The sequence below is a fragment of the Homalodisca vitripennis genome, chromosome 8 (assembly GCF_021130785.1).
Source record: "Homalodisca vitripennis isolate AUS2020 chromosome 8, UT_GWSS_2.1, whole genome shotgun sequence".
Classification (NCBI taxonomy): domain Eukaryota; kingdom Metazoa; phylum Arthropoda; class Insecta; order Hemiptera; family Cicadellidae; genus Homalodisca; species Homalodisca vitripennis.
In genome coordinates, this window is record NC_060214.1 from 7,826,127 (window position 1) to 7,846,365 (window position 20,239).

The 20,239-nt window shown below is 35.4% G+C and overlaps 1 protein-coding gene across 1 annotated transcript in view; it reads left to right on the top strand.

Moving 5' to 3' along the window:
* The first annotated feature begins 752 nt into the window (after positions 1-752).
* Positions 753-20,239, top strand: part of LOC124367238 (RUS family member 1-like) — a 41,156-nt gene continuing 21,669 nt past the window's right edge. The window contains exons 1-6 of the mRNA XM_046823921.1: positions 753-1,080; positions 2,754-2,920; positions 3,531-3,691; positions 4,520-4,715; positions 7,474-7,589; positions 8,928-9,127. Coding sequence (XP_046679877.1) covers positions 981-1,080; positions 2,754-2,920; positions 3,531-3,691; positions 4,520-4,715; positions 7,474-7,589; positions 8,928-9,127 — 940 coding nt within the window. The 5' untranslated portion in view covers positions 753-980. The remainder of the gene's footprint in view (positions 1,081-2,753; positions 2,921-3,530; positions 3,692-4,519; positions 4,716-7,473; positions 7,590-8,927; positions 9,128-20,239) is intronic.

The window sequence follows — 20,239 nt, forward strand, 5'->3', positions numbered from 1 at the left end:
TACTACTTCAGAACTACTGGGTCTGGTGATGTTTCATGTCAAATGGAACTGTGAAATTTTTGAGGTCCGACGGCACAGCAAGTTATTGTGGTATATTCAGTCGAGTAATTTTTGTCACTCACCATACAATGGTATGTTTTTTTATTAAAACAAAAATTAAAATGATAAAATATATATTCTCTAGCAACGGACATGATGTGTATTATGATTAAGGAGTTCAAAGGATGGGATTCAAAAAATTGCCATAATTTGTTTAAATTAAATTTAAACTGGGAATTCAAAGTAACCTAAAAATATTTTTCAGGACTTTTATTTTCAGAAATTTCTATTGAACTTTCCTGTATCTTGAGGGCGTTCTATAGCCCCAGGCTCGGGCAGTTTGGTGATAAGCTAATGATATAATCACAGATATGCTTTATTGGTGAAAATCCTGGCTCTGCCTTTGAATAGTGTCTGTGATTGATATTTAAAACATTGAGTATAATTGTAACAAAAAAATTACAAACATTACAATATATTTCCTGTTTTTCTAATGTATTTTATTTGATAGCTCTTCCTTCTGTTTAGCGTTATTAGTTTCAATTTGCATCCCTAGAATAGATTCTCATAGTGAAGGATATAAATTAATAACACAATAGATCGGTGTATTTTTCAATAGCTTTTAAATACAAAATATTGTAGTTTTACATTTTTACCGATAAACATAGTATGCAGTACATAGATTATATTCCAACGATAACTGTCAAATTCAACCAATCGTCTGTCAATGTCAATGTGTAAGTGTTGACGTCGAGTTGAGTGGATTTTGATTAGATTAGAACAGCACTGTAAACAACAATAATTTGATTCTTAATTTTATTTTGGTTTAAAATACTCATAAGTCATAAGTAAATAATAAATTTATTAATATAACATACACAGTTTGGAATATTTTATGATTTATACATTTTCATTCTGGTCTATATGTTATCACGAATTTAATGTTCAATCAATATTCAATTGTAAATATGCCACAAACAATAATTTATCGAGAAAAATACGGCATTAATGGACACAGCAGCGTTTATGTAAGAAATCCAAGTAAGTAACCACCTATTTTAAGGTTAAATTGGCCAGTTTTGTAATATTTAAATATGTACATTCATACACTTAAATAGGCTAAGGATTTCTTAAATTATTCAAATTATGGTAGCTATAAGATAAAAGGCCAGAGCGGCAAATCACGAATTTGACGTTATCAACGTATTCTGCTCACCCTCCTGAACAAAAAATGTATATAGTACTAGGGGGTGCAAATGACAAATAACATGATTTTAGGGGGTATATTCATGTGGTTAAGTTTCTAATGTTTTAATGTTCAGTTTGTGTGCTGTGTCTGGATAATCTGTTTACTTGAAAATTATCTGCGGCCAGGACTGATAGCAGCCTGATAACGTATCTGTTATCTGAGTTCTCCGGAGCAGAGTCAGTGCTTCACAAGATATCGTGTTCAGTAGATTGGATTGAGTGAGTGCGTTACAATCATGAATCAACCATCCACTAGTTCGACCAACCCTAGTGAATTGTGTATGTCGGAGTGTTTAGTAGGGTATGTAAAGAGTTTACGTTTTAACCGAAACAAAATTATTTCCTTTTTAATAATGGAATTTTTAATAACGAGTGTATTTGTTCGTCGTGCAGTCGCGTGTTGTTTTTAAACCGGGAGACTTTGTTGTTTCGTTGCGATAGGAAAATTAGAAAAATTAGTAAGAAAAAAAGTTTTAAATGTTGCAATTTTTAAAAATCCACTTTTTTGTTGCTGCTGCTCAGCTATATCCGCCAACACACTAATGGTAAGTGTTCTCTGTTAATATCCATCTATATATTTATATTTGAGTTTTTCATGATTTATTAAGTTTTTTAACTTTACATAATTGCCTTTGCATTACATTTCAATTTATATTTCTGATCAGCCCCTCTAGAATTTTATATTTTACTGATAGGTACTATCTCGAGGGATGTTTTTCTTTAATTGGTGCTGCCCCGCGCTGATGGCCGGAGGCACTTGTCTCATTTCGATAACAAGTAATTAATTTGTTGCTCGAAATTAAGAAAAACATTGTTTATTTTGATAAAAATTCTGCTAATTTCAGTATTATTTTTCATTTACGTTCGCAAAGATGGCGACCCATCCGATAACGTCATCACGAGGTTGAATCATGGTCACAAAAGGTCACATGACGCTCAACGTCGATGTACAACATGGAAATATTACTCCGCGCGTGAACAGTTGTTCCATTTTTTATGTTCTAGAACTTCGTTATTTCTCATTTCCACCCCATCAAACCTTATATTTTTTTGTTCTATAGGACGATTCCAATAAGTTAATAACGCAAAACTCGTATTTTGCCGCTCCGGCCGTTTATATGATAAATATTGATGATTCGATAATCATAACTCGATTGTGTTGGTGGCTGTTTATTACACTGCAGCCACTTTCCCCCTTAGTTTGTTATACCCCCACTCAGAAACACAATTTCCCCCGTCCCCTAGATCAATTGATTATTTGGGAAAATACCAAAATGTCTAACATGTTAATAATTTGTTGTGCAGTATATATTTATAGTTTATCAGGGCTTAAAAATGCTTTTTGTAACATATAACGATAAAAATTTTCCAAAATACTACTATCCTTTCAAATTATCCATCATCGAAATACAATCTTTAAAGAGACAAAAGTTATATTTCAATTCTACCTCCAAATTATTTTACAGAAGGTGACAGCTCGTTGGTTCAGCTGAGTAATGGGTTGGTGACACCACCTCAGCGATCGCTTTACAATTCTTTGGTGAACTTTTTTGTAGAAGTATTTCTTCCTCAAGGCTACCCAGAGAGTGTTCGTGAAGATTACTGCCGATATCAAATATGGGATACAGTTCAGGTGAGATACATTCTTAAGCTTTAGCAAGTAAAGAAAACTTACAATATGGTAACTAGACTAATTTTAAGTGGAAACAGATATGGCCAGCTTTTTTTCTTTCTGTTCACGTAGGGCGAGAAGATGAAAAACCTCATATTGCATTTTGTCCTAAAAGCACCTTGGCACTGTTTCCGGAGTGTCGAGACATTAGTATCTTGGGGTCACTTCACTCCAAATCAACCACAAAAAAATAATTTTCATCACTCATCGTCTAAGAATCAATTGAAACATGGTACATTTGTTTCTTTTGTATAAAACAATTATGCCAAGTTTTATTGATTTATCTCTAAACGGTTTTCTTTTTATATTTTTTTGAAAATATTTGTTATAATGCCAACTGCCCCTCATCAGAGGCCAGGAAGTTATTGAGTCCTTTCTTAGAAAGAAAATCGTGTCTTCAATATTTATAAATTTATAAAAATTTCTACATTGAACTATGGTACTTTAACGGGTGAATTCAACATCAACTCAATCTATCACTCAGTGGAACTTGGAGTTTAATATGTATTGAGTGCTTTATTGTAGTAAAACATAATACATTAACCACGATCTGTGTTGTTGTGTTTCGCAGGCATTCTGCAGTACAATATCCGGTATCCTGACAACTCATGCCATCATGAAGAGTGTAGGTGTCGGAGACGCGACGGCCACGGCTCTCAGTGCTACGCTCACCTGGGTTTTGAAGGACGGCATCGGCATGATCGGCAGAATTGTGTTTGCCTGGTGGAAAGGGTAATCTTTTTATTTTGTAACCAAACAAAATTGCATTAAAAGTAGATAGATAACAGATAATGGATAACTCTTATCTTTTTAGTTTGTTGTTGTTGATGGAATGTTTGCAAAGGTAACAGTTTTTTCCTTACTGTTCACAATTATAAAAAAACCAACATCACTATGTTATGAGATATACAAACTGATCTCTTCCTAGTGCAATCTAGGTCAAAATAAACAAATCACATTATAAACATTTTGACTCACATAAATAAAAAATCACAAGAAACAGGTCTTATGTCAACTTTGTGCACATTCTCTTAAAAAAAAATACACTTAATAAAGTAATACTAATTACTATAAACTGAATTTAATAATAAAGGCCACAATACTAGGATGGTAGCAAATCAGGAAGCAGGGGTGGGGTTTTTATTATTGGTTCATTCTAGATTAAAATCCATCCTGTGACTGCATTGATGTGTTTCAATTCTCTACACCCAAAGAACTGATGTCTCTAGGAGGTACGTTTAGAATTATGTTTTGTAAAAACTTCCGATCTGAACTGAGTTGAAATTTTGCATAGTTTGAGTTCAAACAATGGAATAATGTGTGAGAATGTCAGCTCTGTATAGATATACCTTTGGTGCTATAAAATATTATCTTAAGATCAATTTTTTTTTATTGTGACATGAAGTAATGTAAGGTCAATAAAATACATTTTGTGTTAAAAAAGTACCTATTCCTAATCTGGTTTTTAAAAAAGAAATCTGCCTTTATTGTTTTACAAAAAATAAAAGATTGTATTTAAATATTAAATAGGCTATAATTGATGATAGCAAACTTTTTCAGACATGCCTTGGATACGGACTCAAAAAAGTGGAGACTATTTGCGGATTTCCTAAACGATGGGGCGATGTGCCTTGAGCTTCTTCTTCTCCCGATATTTTCCAAACATTCCATGCAGATCCTCTGCTTGACCACCAGCATGAAAGGCATTGTGGGAGTGGCAGGAGGTGCGTCACGGGCTTCCATCACCCAGCATCATGTGCGTTCCTGTTTCAGGTTACGGTTGAACGTCAAAATATCATGTATAAGATATTTAATGTGAAGAATTATTGTAATGCCAATTTACATGATTTACTCCGTAGATTATTATCTAATGTTAGCAGATTGCATGCTTTTTTACCCATCCTAAATATCATGTACCGACACCATTAATCTCTTATCCACACTAAATATCACATGCGAACTCCATCCATCTGTTATTCATTATAAATATCACATGCCAACACCACCCCTCTCTTACTAATACTCTAAATATCAAATTCCATCTCCAATCATGTATTCCCCATGCTAAATAATATATATCCACTTCATTCATCTCTTTCCCATCCTAAATATCACATGCCATTTCTAGCCATCTCACTTATTATATTCCTACTCCATCCATCTCTTCTACATTGTAAATATCATATGCCTACTCCTTCCATCTCTTCTACATTGTAAATATCATATGCCTACTCCTTCCATATCTTCTACATTGTAAATATCATATGCCTACTCCTTCCATCTCTTCTACATTGTAAATATCATATGCCTACTCCTTCCATCTCTTCTACATTGTAAATATCATATGCCTACTCCTTCCATCTCTTCTACATTGTAAATATCATATGCCTACTCCTTCCATCTCTTCTACATTGTAAATATCACATGCCAACTCCATCCCTTTCTTGCCAATTCTAAATATCAAATTCCAACTCCAATCATGTCTTTCCCATCCTAAATATCACAAGACCAACTCCATCCATCTCTTAACAACCCTAAATGTTAAATTCAAACACCAATCATGTCTTTCCGATGATAAATATCAAATTACAACTTCAATAATTTCTATCTCATCCTAAATATCCTATGCTACTCCATCCCTCTCTATGTATATCCAAAATATTCCATCGTTCTGCTAGCTACGCAACACTGAGTTTTTCAGCGTCCTGTTCTTGGACTTAAGTTGATAATTCTAAGAAGGGGTTATTAGTGTCAACGAAACCGAAATAATGTAAGTTTAATAAGGATCCTGAACTATATAGGCACCTATTTGTTTGACTTTATTGATTAATTAATGATTCGATTAAAAAAAAAACAAATTTTTAATTGTTTTTGTACGTTTATATCAAGTACCTAACCTTATTCACAGCCATATCAGACAAATTATACAACTCTTACGCACAGATTTACTGAGAAATTTTGTAGGAAAATTTATTAAAAGTCTATTTTTAATCAAAAATTGCATAAAAGCTTATAAATATCTGGTCTCTGTATAGGTAGGTGTATTATGAGTTTCAGCAGATGCTGACTATTAGACCAAGCCATTAGTTTAAAAAAATCTAGTTGCTTTATTAATTTTAAGTTTATTTTAAATTTAATAATGATGATTCACCTATCAATCTAGATACTTCTATAATGATTTATTATGTATATTAATTCACAGATTTAACGTACACAAGAGGTTAAAGAAACTTTGCAAAATTTAAATTTGTATTTTTTAAGTTGAGAACAACAATTACTAAGTATTCTTAGTTCTTACGACTGGTTTCATGGCTATCAGCTACGTTATCTCGTTCACACCGTGTCAAAATAGTTCCAGTTGAACATCACCTAATTGAGATGTCTTTCCACATCAAGTCTGAAGCATCTCAAAATAATAATTGTGTTAGTAATGGTCTGACATGTTGTGAACCGGAGAACCTAGAAGTCAGTTACAGTAAATATACTTAGTGTCGGATAATTAAACGAAATATTTGGTAAAGTACTGTAATTAATTGTTTTATACAAATAAAAATTTAAATATCCAACTTGAGCAATTAAAATTAGAATTAAAGTAATTTTTAACTCAATCGTTAGATTAACAAATTTAGTGGCAGAAAGGAGGGAGTGGTTATAGAAGTATACAGACGGGTCTCACAGGATAAAAAAAACAATTTTTACACCATGTAAATCTCAAACAATTGTATTTTGGCAATTGATGATTATAAAAGTTTGCCACATTAGGTGGTTTTGCGTTAGTTCCTTTCATATTTTATGTGCTTTTTATCGGTATTTCCTCAAACAGTACAATATATTGATTTTGGTGATTAATTTAAGCTGGTCACATGACAATTATTTAGTTTAATTTAAAATACAAAATATTTGTTACAACATAAACACAAACAGCTGACAACTCGGTCCTTCAAATGTTTATCTTTATCTAATAAAATAGAAAACTTAGTAATGTATTTATAGCTAAATTATTTGTCTTATAGTCCACAACAGGTGTTTCCATGCATTCCTAAAGCTTGGACTTTGATTAGTCAATGGAAAAAATGCTAATGCAGCCCTAACTGTGGATTGCTACACATAACGTAGCTATGGTAGGAAGAATTCATTAAATTTGAAGTTGAGTTTAGCTCCAATTCATTTTCCTTTAATTGCAGCTTCTGGTATCTGATGCTGTCTCAGACTTGACTCCTGGAATCAGGAGTCATGTTCGTCCTAACGGATGATTCCCGACGTTGCAATAAAACGAAGGTGAACTGGAGCTAAACTCAACATGTAGATTGCTGTTAGTTAGAATTATCACACTCTAAAAAACCTGTAACCTAGGTATCACTTAAGTTTTGAAAATTGAATAACGTATTGGTAAAAAAGAATTAGTTTTCACGCTGTTACATTTTTATTTTTGTCATCTTCGTGTCATATGATTCAATGGTTTAGTTGCAGATTTGTCACCAGATCTGTGTAAACTAAAGACTTGAGTGTGCCAGGCGTTACGGGGCAACAACGGGGACGTCTCGGCCAAAGATGGCAGCCAGGAGACTTGTGTCAACTTGGTGGCTTCCTCTATCGGGATGGCGATGCTCTCTTACACAGAGGATAAAATGTACGACATTATCTAGGGGGAGTATCACCTATTTCATACTGTCATTACTGCAGTGATTTTAGCTTTCCGCTTGATTTATTTGTGTAATGTTGATTAGATTATTTGTAAGAGCTGCGTGACGGCTTATATGTTTGTACAGGAATACAGACATAAATTAATAGGAATTTATTGGGGTCAATGAAGGGTTTATCAAAACACCTAAAAATCTATAGCCGATTAAAAAAATACAACTCTTCTAAGTTTACACTATTACTACATCCAACGAATCAAACGGTTATTCTGAGTTATTTTTTTGTTATTTGAGTTAGTAAAATATTTCTGTATTAGTCCAACTTTATGACTAATAGTAATAGAGACATGTTATTTCAATAACAAATTTTAACATATTTTATAATTTTATGCGTCAGTAGCGTGTGTAGAAAATTATTTTGGGGAGGGACGCTGACTCACTAGGTTATTTAAGAAGTATAAAATAACCTCCAAAAGGTTCTCAAGGATCTTCTCCTGGGAAATTGTTGAGTTTTAAGATCTCATAAATGTGTTCTAGCTTAAAAAAACTACTCAGTGCAATTTTAATATTTGTCTTTCAGAATTTTGAGACCCCCTTTATATTCGCCCATTAAGTATAGAACGTGCCTCTAGTCATAAATAAATTTATTTGTCCAGTGTATAAATTTTGAATTCATATTATATACAGGGTGTTTAGTAAAGTTAGTCAATTTTGAGTTATTTTGATGGAATAATTTAAACGTTTGCCATTTTGAAACAGATAAAAGGATTTTATTAATATTTTATTTTCAAAAAGTTCTTTCTACTAAAGGTTAATACAATTCTCAAGTTTCATAACTTTATCTTAACTGGTTCAAAAGATATAATTTTTTTAATGACAAACACATACAGACAGATTGACGAAAAACTAAAGGTTTTCGGACATACCTTCATATGAACCTTTTGCTCATTTTTATGTGTAGAGCAAAATCCCAAAGTATTGGAACACTTTTACAGAACACCCTGTATACAAGTGTATGTATTATAAATATATCAATGGATTAATTTATATAATTTCTTTATTTAAATAATAAGTAGATATTGTTTGAAAAGTTATTAATTTTTTTATTATATTGGCTCAACATGGTTGACCCGTAACAAGATTCATCCGTTCTCGATTCATCAGGAGTTGTAAACATTAAATTTAAATTTATTAGCAGGATTGGATGTAGATTTTCCGGAACTTTGGTAACAGAGCTTCTACGCAATAATGTACTTATATCAAATTAACTCTGAGTAGGTCAAAACTCAGTTTATGAATTACTTGTAAATTAAACATAATTGTTGTAGGATGATATGGACCCTGTTCACATCGGTCACGTTGCTCCACCTGCTGTCCAACTACATGGCCGTCAAATCTCTCAATCTGGTCACGTTCAACGGGGAACGGCTGAACCGTTACATCCGCAGCTATCTCCTCACGGACTTGGCGTACAGTCCTAAAGAGGTCAACCGGTGGGAGTCCTGTGTCGTCGGGATATCTTATAGAGGTAAACTTCCTTCACTTTTGTTTTAAATTGGAAATCTAATACGAAAACCTTGTAAATCGTTGAAGATCACCTGATCGGAAGCTGGTAACGAAATTGAGTGCCAGAAGGTTCCTTGCAAATGTTTGGATCAGCTCCATTTCACCTTCCGCTTCACTAAGCGGACACTGCACTCAGTGTTTTAAATCCTGGGATTTGGAGTCAAAGTCCTTTTGAAGAGATCCAAAAAGATTCCGTACTTGGACCTTTACTTTTTGTATTTTTTAATGTTGAGTTTAGCTGATTTGAACTGGAGCTAAACTCAAAATTCAGGTTAAATCAACTCTTCCCACCATAGCTACGTTGTGTGTTGAAGACTTGGTTGTTCCACCGCACTTTGGGATTGTGTCTAACACATCGTAGTGCACTCAGTTGTGCACCTGATGAGACAATGAGACTTCATTACCTAGATTTAATTATTGTAGTCTACAGGTAGATGTCTCTGATGTCAAAACGATGTAAAGAGTTTCCGTCACAGATTTTTTTGTATCTCTTCAAGCGAACATGACTCCAGATTCCAGGAGTCAAGTCTGTAACAGCATAGATTCCAGACGCTGCACTAAGAGGAAGGTGAACTGGAACTAACCTCAACAATCGCATTGAATCAACCCTTCCCACCATAGCTGCTTTATATTTGGATATTATGTAAATGATGTCAATATTCCGTACTAACTGTGAATTTTCATCGATACGCCGAATAAATTTGTTAACTTGGTGAAGTGTAGGAATCTGTAATAGAATATATCTTGAGACAAGACAAGATCATTCAGTGAGCTGAAAAATGAATGGTACAGTAAATCTGTCACGGTAAAACGTGTAGGACTGATCATTAACATTAAACTTTACTGGACTGATTATGTGATAAGAACTTGTGAAAAGTATCTAAATTTATGAAATATGTTTTATGTTTTAACATTACACTACCTTTCAAGGTCAATTTACGTTCATTCTACTTTAACCCTCGAGCTGGCGTGTCTGCTCCTGTATTGGCACCTTATTTTTAGCCATTTGTAAGAATTACATTAAACTTTTATATACCTCTCAAAATTCTTCAGATATACAACTTATTATATATAATTGTTTTCAGAATATTCCAAATATCAATAAAAAATTATATTCGCTAATATTTTCTAATTTTCAAAAAAGATTTCTGTCTTTGAATGCGCTAGATATGAATTTTTTTTAATACTTTATAACTTTGCATTATCTTATCATATATGTATGAAAGATTTATAATAATTCCAAAATATAATAAAAAAGCACAATTGTATCCTTACCCAAAATATATATATAGTTTTAGTGGCTTTACTTAAAAAGTTTTAAATTTTTTTAGCACTTTTTGAACTTTAGTGCAAAATCCACTAAGAATGCATTTTCAGCCATTTGTTCAACACTGGAAATTCACTGTATATATGACTTATTATATACAATTGTTTTCAGAATATTCCAAATAATAATAATGAATTATCTATCTTCATTAACATTTTCTTTCGTTCAAAAAATTACTATTCTTGATAAGAATGTTTTTGATTTTGCACTATATCATCATGAATGTGTGAACTATATATATATATATATATATATATATATATATATATATATATATATATGTTTAGAACTTCAGCACTTGCTGGTCCAGGAGCGTAAATCGTGCGTACCTTGTTGGTCATCGCGCCTCATGCTGGTCCGGGCCTTGAACGTGTTGGTCCGGACCCGCACGTTACGTGGCTCTGTATAGAGCGTGTAACATCCTGGACCAAGAAGTGCTGCTTGCCTGTAAAGTCCATTTGATTGTACAGTAGCTCGCCTAGCGTGAGTATAACGAACTAAATACTCGAATGAGGGGAAATCCCCCACCATTCTCGGACCAAGATTTGCCGGGTTTCTGTACAGGGCATACTGTCGAACATTGAATAAAGTGCTTTTTCAAATCAAATCAAATCAGTCTTTATTGCCTTTTAACAGCATACAGTATTGTATAGAAGCAGTCTGTATTAGCCAATGTATTAGCCTATCTACTCATTTATTATATTTTATATCTACCCAATTATACATACAAAAGGTTCCTCATCCAGACAAACAGGCAATTCCTAATCGGATCCTGTTAAAACGTGTTTTGATTTTAATTTTCTATTCCCAGGCGGCTTTCCATGAACTCACATACCGTGTCAAAAGCACCTGACACCAATAGGCATTGAAGACGAGATTTAAATTTTTTGGTACTGCCAATGTTTTAAGATCCGCAGGGAGCCTATTAAACAACCTAACACCAGCTTGTGATGGCAAATTATAAGACGCCACCGTTCGATGTGGTTGACTGCGATAGTTATCCCTGCCTCTTGTCTCATACTGGTGAATGTTCCTTCCCTGAGTCAATGTGCTCTTTGATTTACAGAAAACAGCCACCTCGAAGATGTAGAGGCAGGGTAAGGTCAGTAAACCAAGCTCCCTGAAGGCATCCCTGCACGACTCTCTTCTCTTTAATTTTGAAATGATTCGTTCACAGTTTGTTGTTTGCACAGCTGCCCCAGAGTCTTACTCCATATGCAAGGTGCGGATAAACAAGGGCAAAATAAGCCATTCTCAGGATGCCGTGAGAACAGTGTTTTGCCAGATTCCGCAAAGCATACAAACCTGAAGTTACTTTGGGACAAACACTTTCAACATGATTGTCCCAGGTTAGACCTCGATCTAGGTACATACAGCAGGTCGTGCACTACCTTCACGCTGTCTCAGACAAAAACCAATTGTGTTTGATTTTGAGCTGTTTGTTTTCAAATTGATTTCCGAAAAAAATTGGATGCACCAATTCACTGTGACAAATGAATTAATTTCAAGCTTCTGCAAAGAATTTGCAGTAATGCAAAGAGTCGTATCGTCAGCATATTGAATCACCTTTCCATTCTGGACCGATGAGTTTAAATTGTTAACGTAAATAGTAAAAAGCACTGGCCCATGGATCGATCCCTGAGGGACGCCATTTGCCATATTCAATTTTCCTGACATGGCATTTGAGATCTGCACGCACTGGTCTCCATCCTTATGTAGGACGAGATCCACCTGTGTGGCAGACCCCGTATTCCACCTGTCGCTAACTGATGCATCAGTGTCCCATGATGCACGCAGTCAAAAGTCTTAGAAAGATCGAGAAATATGCTAAGCACCTTATCCCGTCTATCAAAATCATCGACAAAAATATCCACAAAACCTGAAACCGCATTAATTTTTTATTTGTTTTTACGGAAGCCGAATGGTTCAGGGCACAGTATGTCAAATCTTTCCAGAAACGTTGTATTTCATTTAAAAATGCCTTTTCAAAGATTTTGCTGAAAATTGGCAAGATTGCGATTGGGCGGTAATTTTTGGTTTGATGAGGATCTTCTTTCTTAAAAGTCGGGGCAATTTTTGCTGTTTTCAAATCATGCGGGTAAACTCCAGATAGAAATGAGGAGTTTACCACTTTTTTAGTGGAGTCAAGATATGCTTGGAGCATTTTTTGACTAGCCACATGGACATACCACTGTTGTTACAAGATTTCTTTCAATTTGGTCTTTGCACAATACCAGCCATCTCAGCCTCATCGACAGGGGTCAAGATAATAGACGATACCGGTTCTCTACCAAGGTTGCGGGAGAGGGTTTCAGTGAAGCACGCATCACACGAACCAACTGAGGCAAAATACTTGTTAAATTCGTCAGCAATTTTTTAAGGATCATCTATAAGTTGGTTTTCAACGAGCAGTAAACATTGCTTTGATTTTTGTATTGGATGTTCTCGTTTTACGGAATAATTATTTATTTTCCATGCTGTTTTTGAAAAGTTCTCGGTATTCTTTAATATTTTGTTTAATTCATAGGCTTTAGCAGCTTTTATAACTTTCTTATATGTTCTTCTATAATTTTTTAAAAATCTTTGAAAATTTCGTTGTTTGTATTAATAAAAATTAAGTGATAAAACTTGAGTTTTTCACGAGATGTGAGAATACCTTGTGTAATCCAAGTATTCTTATGTCGCTTACTGCGTACTTAAAATTTTCTGTAAGGACATGAAATATTTAAATAATAGAGAAAGCGTTCATTAAAAGCATTGTACACTTTATTTGGACACTGAATGTTATTTAAAAAATTCTAACTTTCTCGCTTAAGGTGATAAAGTAACTTGTTAATATTTTGAGGGTTTAGAGCTCTTTGGACCGTATTTTCTGCAAGCCTAGTCACCGGATCAAGTCCATTAATCACAATCCCCTGAGCGAAGTGATCAGAGATGGCAGGATTTAACACGACAACGTCAACTTTCGGGATGTTGGTGATAACTTTGTCGATGGTTGTATTCGTCGTGGCACATACTCGTGTAGAAGACGACTAATTTAGACCAAAAGATTGAAGAATATCACACAGCCGCCTAGTGTGGGGGTCGGGGTGGTCCAGTGTGTTCATATTTAAATCGCCAATTAAGAGAAATAGTTGATTGTTTGAAAACAAAAATTGGTTAGCAGGCTCTCTAGTTTTCCAAAAAAGGATAAAATAAAACTTCGGTTGTTGTTTGGACGGTATATTTCAACAATATTAACTTTTTCGGATGAATTTAAATTGATATTATTACCAGCAGCCTCAAAATCAAATTCCAGAGTATGAATGACTTAAATTTTTTCAAATTTCAAGGGGATTTTTACAAAGATTGCCACACCGCCTCTCTTAAGATTGGAACGAAGGAAAATATGTTCCAATTCATAACTTTGTATTTTTTAAAATGCTGATCGGTTGTAAAACAGTGTTCCAATATTACAATAATATCAGATTTTTGCTCATCGCACGTGAGGTCCAACTCTTCTAACTTATTGGTAGCAGATTGAGCATTTAGGTGAATAATTTTGAATTTCGTAATTTTATGAATATTTTGAGTGGTTTCTGAAAACGTGTCTAACAATTTTTATGAATTTTGATGTTCTGAATAAAAAACAGGATCTGATATCCCTCTCTCGTTTTAAATTCGTCATAGGCTCTTCGTTGTTTTTTTACAGGAAAGCGAATATTGTTTTCGTCAGGTTTTACAGGCGAAGTAGCTTTGATGACGTCGTCGTAAGTGTCATGCTGCATGAGACGGTTTCTGTGCCGGACTGGCTGGCGACTTACAGGTACCAGCAACAGCAGGTGAGGCAGCGGGCACTGGGCAGTGTTAGAGACAACTCAGGCGCAGCAGGCGGTCCGACAACAGTAACCAAGCCCTCCACTATCATTTCGCCCAGCAGCTCTTTACCCGGCAATCGCAGATGCATGCCATCCGTGCGAACTAGTTTCTTCCGATATCATTGATATCGAGGAACTTGAGGTTTGAGTGTCTCACGCATAGCTCCTCTATGTAGTAGTTGGCGAGAATGGTCCGTGGGGTCACAGGATGGCTAACGAGCAGATCGCGAAAATAAGGGATCGTCGCCAAGATGACATCGGCCGAACTCAGTCGAGCGGTGACTCTTTCCTCCAGGCGATTATGGATGTTGTGTGACTCACCGGCAGCGATGTCGTTGGTTCTGGCGAGCAGGATGAAGCAGCTAGAAGGAGGTGAGGGGCCGCTGGACGTTACATTCAGGAGTTTGGCCCCGGGTTTACATATGCCAGTCACTTTGGTAGCCGATGGGACGCGGTTCTGCACCACGCCGGCCAGTAAACGGGTTTTGACTGTCACCCTCAATCACAACATTCCTGAAGGAAAGCAACTCTCTTTTAATTTTGCCTTTCAATTTTGGCCTTCTACCAGGAGAAAATTTTGTAGGAGGGTGTAGGCCGGATGGTTTACTACTGTTGCAGGTTATTGTATGGGGATTTTTTTGCTGAGCCGCATTAGTGGTTACGATGGTTTTGAGAATGGGTGGTTTCTCGTTTGTATTTTCGAGAGGTTCAAATCTATTTCTGGTCGTAATAGGAACATATTTTTTTATTTTAACAGACAATCCAATCACCCGTCGCCTGAGAGTAGCCGCAGGAACACCCCTGGACCTCCCTCTCGGCCCTTAGACATTCATTCAATCTCTGCCTCGAGTACCTGAATAGTTGTACTCAGATTGGTGACGAGATCGCGAGTCTCGGAGCACTGTGCGAGCTGACAACAGGTGGTCACCGGTGGCTTGCACTGAACAGCGCAGTCTCTTACAGAAGCTCCCGCTAATACTCCGGACAGCGAAGGTCTCGCAACAAAAATGTCATTTGTATACCGAAGAAGCCTTGTGTCCGATTAAATGGAATGATCGACAACCCTCATCAGATCGACATTGAGCTGCCTTATCTGCTCCTTTAATCTACACCTTTCTGACGCAAGTTACCATCAGAGGCTCCCGACGAGGCGACAGGCGTAGGCACTTCGAGTGAGTTTGTAGTAGTCAGGTTTTGTTGGAGCGGCAGGGGTCAGATTCTCTCCCGTAGACGCGTGGAACGCAGTATTGTCAAAAAATGAGAAAATTTTGGTGAGGACCACCATTTAATACGCGATCTCAAGTTGGATGACGACAGGTTCAAGACCTATTTTAGATTAAATAAGGACGAGTTCGAAGAAGTTTTGTCAATTATTGATGAAGACATCTCGAAAAAGGATACAAACTGCCGGAAAGTGATTAGTAGTCGAAAACGCCTTGCCTAGTGGGTCGACTGCGCATGCGCGTCCACTCGGATGTTCCAAGCTGATCGCTTCGAGAGCAATCTATGTGGTCGCGTCCAAGACGTCCTAGGACATACGCCAGTTTGAATGGTCCCATTAAAATACATGTTAAGCAATTTTTTTTCCATTCCCGTCCGTGGATGTCCATGGATGCCAGTGTGAAATGGCCTTAGTCTCGCCCGCCGGTGAACTGATCGATGCGGAGGATCTGGATGGAGTGGCGCTCAGCGCAGGGTCCGTGCCAGGCGTGGAGCAGGCAGGCGGCGATTTAGATGCAGGCGGAGTAGGTGAAGCAGCGTCGGTCGCAGAACGAGTCCTGGACAGGCGGTGACAAAAGCGAACGCATGGTGACTGGGTGTTCACCGCTGTGTTTTTTATTGCAAACAGTCAGTGCCGCTTTATTTGGATCAGTTTTAACCGATGCGACGCAAATCTTTTCCAAGACTTCGCCAAGATATGTCTCCATTTTTGAAAATTCTATTTTGTCTGTATTTAAAATTGTTAAAAAGAATACAGGGTTTCCTGGTTTTTGTTTTTTCTATTGTAAATTGCATGTTTTTGTCAATAATAAGTTAATGAATAAATAAATAGATAGATAAAATTACAGGTCACGATTATTTAAAGAATCTAAGTAATAAATTAATAACAAATTACACTTATTAGATAACAATAAAAAACAGTTTCTCTTCAGCAAAAAGATGCTTCTGTCGGTGGGAATCGAACCACTGAGTTGCAGTGCCGCGACCCTACTGTTGCTGCCACGCAGGTAGACAAGATGTGGTTACTTCTTGTTCATACGGCTCGTCGCTCTGTGGTTGTGTCAAAAACGGAGTTGCACAGTTGTATTGCAAGTCTAACCTTGCTATTTTTGCGACTAGGTTTAGGACTAAAACTTACAGAGAAATAAACTATCCAACTCATTGTAAGGCGTTATTCGCATCGGTAATTTAAAAGTGTTCTTTAGTAACTAATTCTAACAAAACTTTGACGTAAAACCTTGCAAAATTCCATCTGTGCCAGTGCCGCGCCCGTGTGTACTTTCTTGACAGTATACTATGATTATCAGTAGGATATTAATACGTACGGATTCGAAGACTCCAATGTTTCATTTTATAGAGTTAGTTTTGTTTAAAAAATTATTTTTCAAAAATTGTTATTTCACTTTTTATTTTTCATGTATAACAAACGAGTTCAGGTACATTCAATCAGGTATGCTGATCGCCTGATTTTAATTTTTAACTACTATTCACTCTATTCACAACAATATGAGTGCAGAATTACTAAATATATACTTGTAAATTTATTTGATTTCAGTTTCCTTATTCTATACACCTATTGTTATATTCATACATGTATATCTTATAAATGTTAGAACCTTTTATCATATGTACATGTTAAAAAATTTATTTCTGATGATAAATAGACAGTTGAATCCACACTATAAGCTAAACATGTGATTGACTATTAAGATTTAGACAGGTGTATAATATTTGCATCGATGATCGGAATTTTAAATAGGTTACATTTATCACCAAACTAACCAATACCGCAAAGACAATACAAATTGTCAAAATACAATACAATGTCAGTTTTGTATTTGGACCACACATAACTCGCTTTAAATTTTTAAGGTCTTGGTTATTTTCTGTGTGTTTAAGTATTAGAACAAAAAACGTTGGCTGTTAAGTTACATTTTACAGCTCAGAGGATGATGTTTTGGATGAGATAACTAATAGAGTTATGAATGCATGCATAAATAAAGAGGTGGGCACCTTTCAGATTTTATCAGACTGTAGAATTGAGAAAGTCCTTAACAATTCTCAGTTTAAATATTCATTGGTATAATATAAATGAAAACGAGTTAATGATTGTCGTATTGCTGCTTGCACTGTACATGAGTCCGTCCGGCGATCTTGGGTTTTATCTCGACGGTAGGCTCCGGGTTGGGTGGAGTCGCAGTGACTGGTTAGAGATATAAATTTTTGTATTTTAACAGACAAAATCTCTCAAAGATACCTTGATACCCTGTTATGTAAGTTGTATCAATGTATCTACTAGTGTTTCAGCGTTTTCTAATGATATCAGTCATACATTTATGAACATAAACATCGCAAACTCAGTCAAATCCTACTGTGGTAATTGAGTAAAAATTAATAATTCAATCCGAAATGACAAATCATTACTTACCATTGCCTTGTTTCAACCAAGTTTGGACAAAAATCCAGGCCAGACTTTGACATAAGAACAATTAACTTGACGTTCCATCATATCTCTGGTATAGATTGCTCGAATCAAGTTGTGAAACTTACGTCAAGCAGCTTCAGAGTATTATCATATTGTGAACGAATACATCACAATTTCCACACAAAATTAACCATATGAAATACCTTGGATACTTACCGGTTTGATCAGATCAATCTAGACCAAAACTTAGATGAGCTACCGTTTGTAAAGACAACCTTTCGACACTGCTTTGAAAACCCAATTTAAATGGTCCTAACGTTTTAACAAAAAATTAGTTCCTCAAAAAATTTACGTAATTATTGTAATAAAATCAATGACTCGAAAAATGAAAATAAGTGGGAAAATATTTCAAAATACATGGATATAAACAAAGATAAAGAAAGGATTCCAATTAATTGATCATTTCAATAAGGGTCAACGAAAGGTTAAAACTCTACGATGTAAAAGATAAAGCAGATTTATTCAAGAAATATTACGCGAACGTCGGGGACAGCCTAGCCCGGTTTTTCCTGTAACCTGGGTCGTCACGAACGATACTGAGTACCTGGTGGACGCTTACTTCCGGCTAGAATCTATAACGGGCCCCGAACTCCAGCACGTTGTCACGGATATGAAGGGCGGCTCGGCTCCTGCAGTGATAATATTCTGGCGTAATTCCTTCAAATTTATTTGGCCTACTTCATTTTTCCCTTGTTTCATATAATAAATCAGAGTATTGATGAGGGCATTTTCCCAATCACTTTCAAACTTGGAAAAGTAATCCCGTTTTATAAAGGGTAAAGTAATGATCATGAATTTGGGTGGACTTCCCAAGTACGTTCATTATTAACATTAAAAATTCATTAAATTTATCTAGAGTAATGAATGTGATTGAATGATAACATATAAAATATATCTTCTTACTGGCCGTTCTTGTATATGTTTATTCTTTACGCCTCTGATAACTACTAAGTTACGTATTGACTGTTTACATTTCTTTCATTGGCAATCCAAAATTTACCCAAAGAATTATATTGTTTTTTTCTACGGTTTTTAGCTATTGAATTATGGTATAAGAGCATAATCATATTTTAAAATTTTTGCTATAACCAATTTTAAACGCCGGTTACCCAAAGCTGCCACGCTCGGCGTTGCTTGATCCCGTACCGCTACACTGTGCCATTGGCAAGAGGAAATGTTCGCTGCCACAACTATAAAAAAACTAAGGTTCCTATGGGCTAATGAAACAAATCATAGGATGGATTTGGTTACAAATATTGCTTTATCTAAACAGTGGTTTGCAAGAAGACCTACGTGAACAAATATCTGTATTGCTTTATAGTACCTTGAGAATTAAATTATGTTCAGATAAAATATTTCCCCATATCTGAACTTCCTATTTTAAATGAGGATAAATCACTATAGAAGCCATAGTAGGATATTATTAGTATTTAGGAGAACATGATAATTTAGACAAAAAAGGTTTCCTAAACCAAGCATTTTTCAGACATAATATATTTATTTATTTTTTTATTATAACCCCTAAATATATTTTAATGACAGGTGGATTTATTAACAAACAATACTAACTTGGAGATGAACTATTTAGTTTTTTTTTTAGCGTTATGCTCCCTATAGGCTAAGTATAATGTGTATTTTTGTGCATTCAATAAATTAAAGGGAAATCAAGTTATATGAAATTAATGTTTAGTTTATCTGATTTCTATATAAATATTTCAATGTATTTTAATTTTAGATTGCTTTGTTCAAACGTATTTATATAGTTAAAGGACGAAACAAACACGATAATAGCACTCAAGACTCATGTACTTAATAAAACCAATATCCGTAAAAGATTTAAGGGTATCATAGGGGTAACACGTTCACGGTCAAAATTTGGGCCTTTTATAATTACTTTCATAGAAAGAGGGCTGTAGGGTGACTTGAGCAAATTAGCAGTTCTACATCAATGAACCGCAGTTTACCGAAACTGATAATAATGAAGCAATGGGGATTTCCAAAATGGTCATTCCAATGTATGCCCGCTATATTTTTCACTAGACCAGCGGATGTGTTTTGTTATGGGTGAGAGGCATTACGGTCCAGTAACCATATTAAATAAAACAAAAGTCGTAGTTATTTCCGGTGAACGATTCCCTTACGGGGAGATTTGTGTTCATTGAAGGTTTGTGAAATGGCCATATA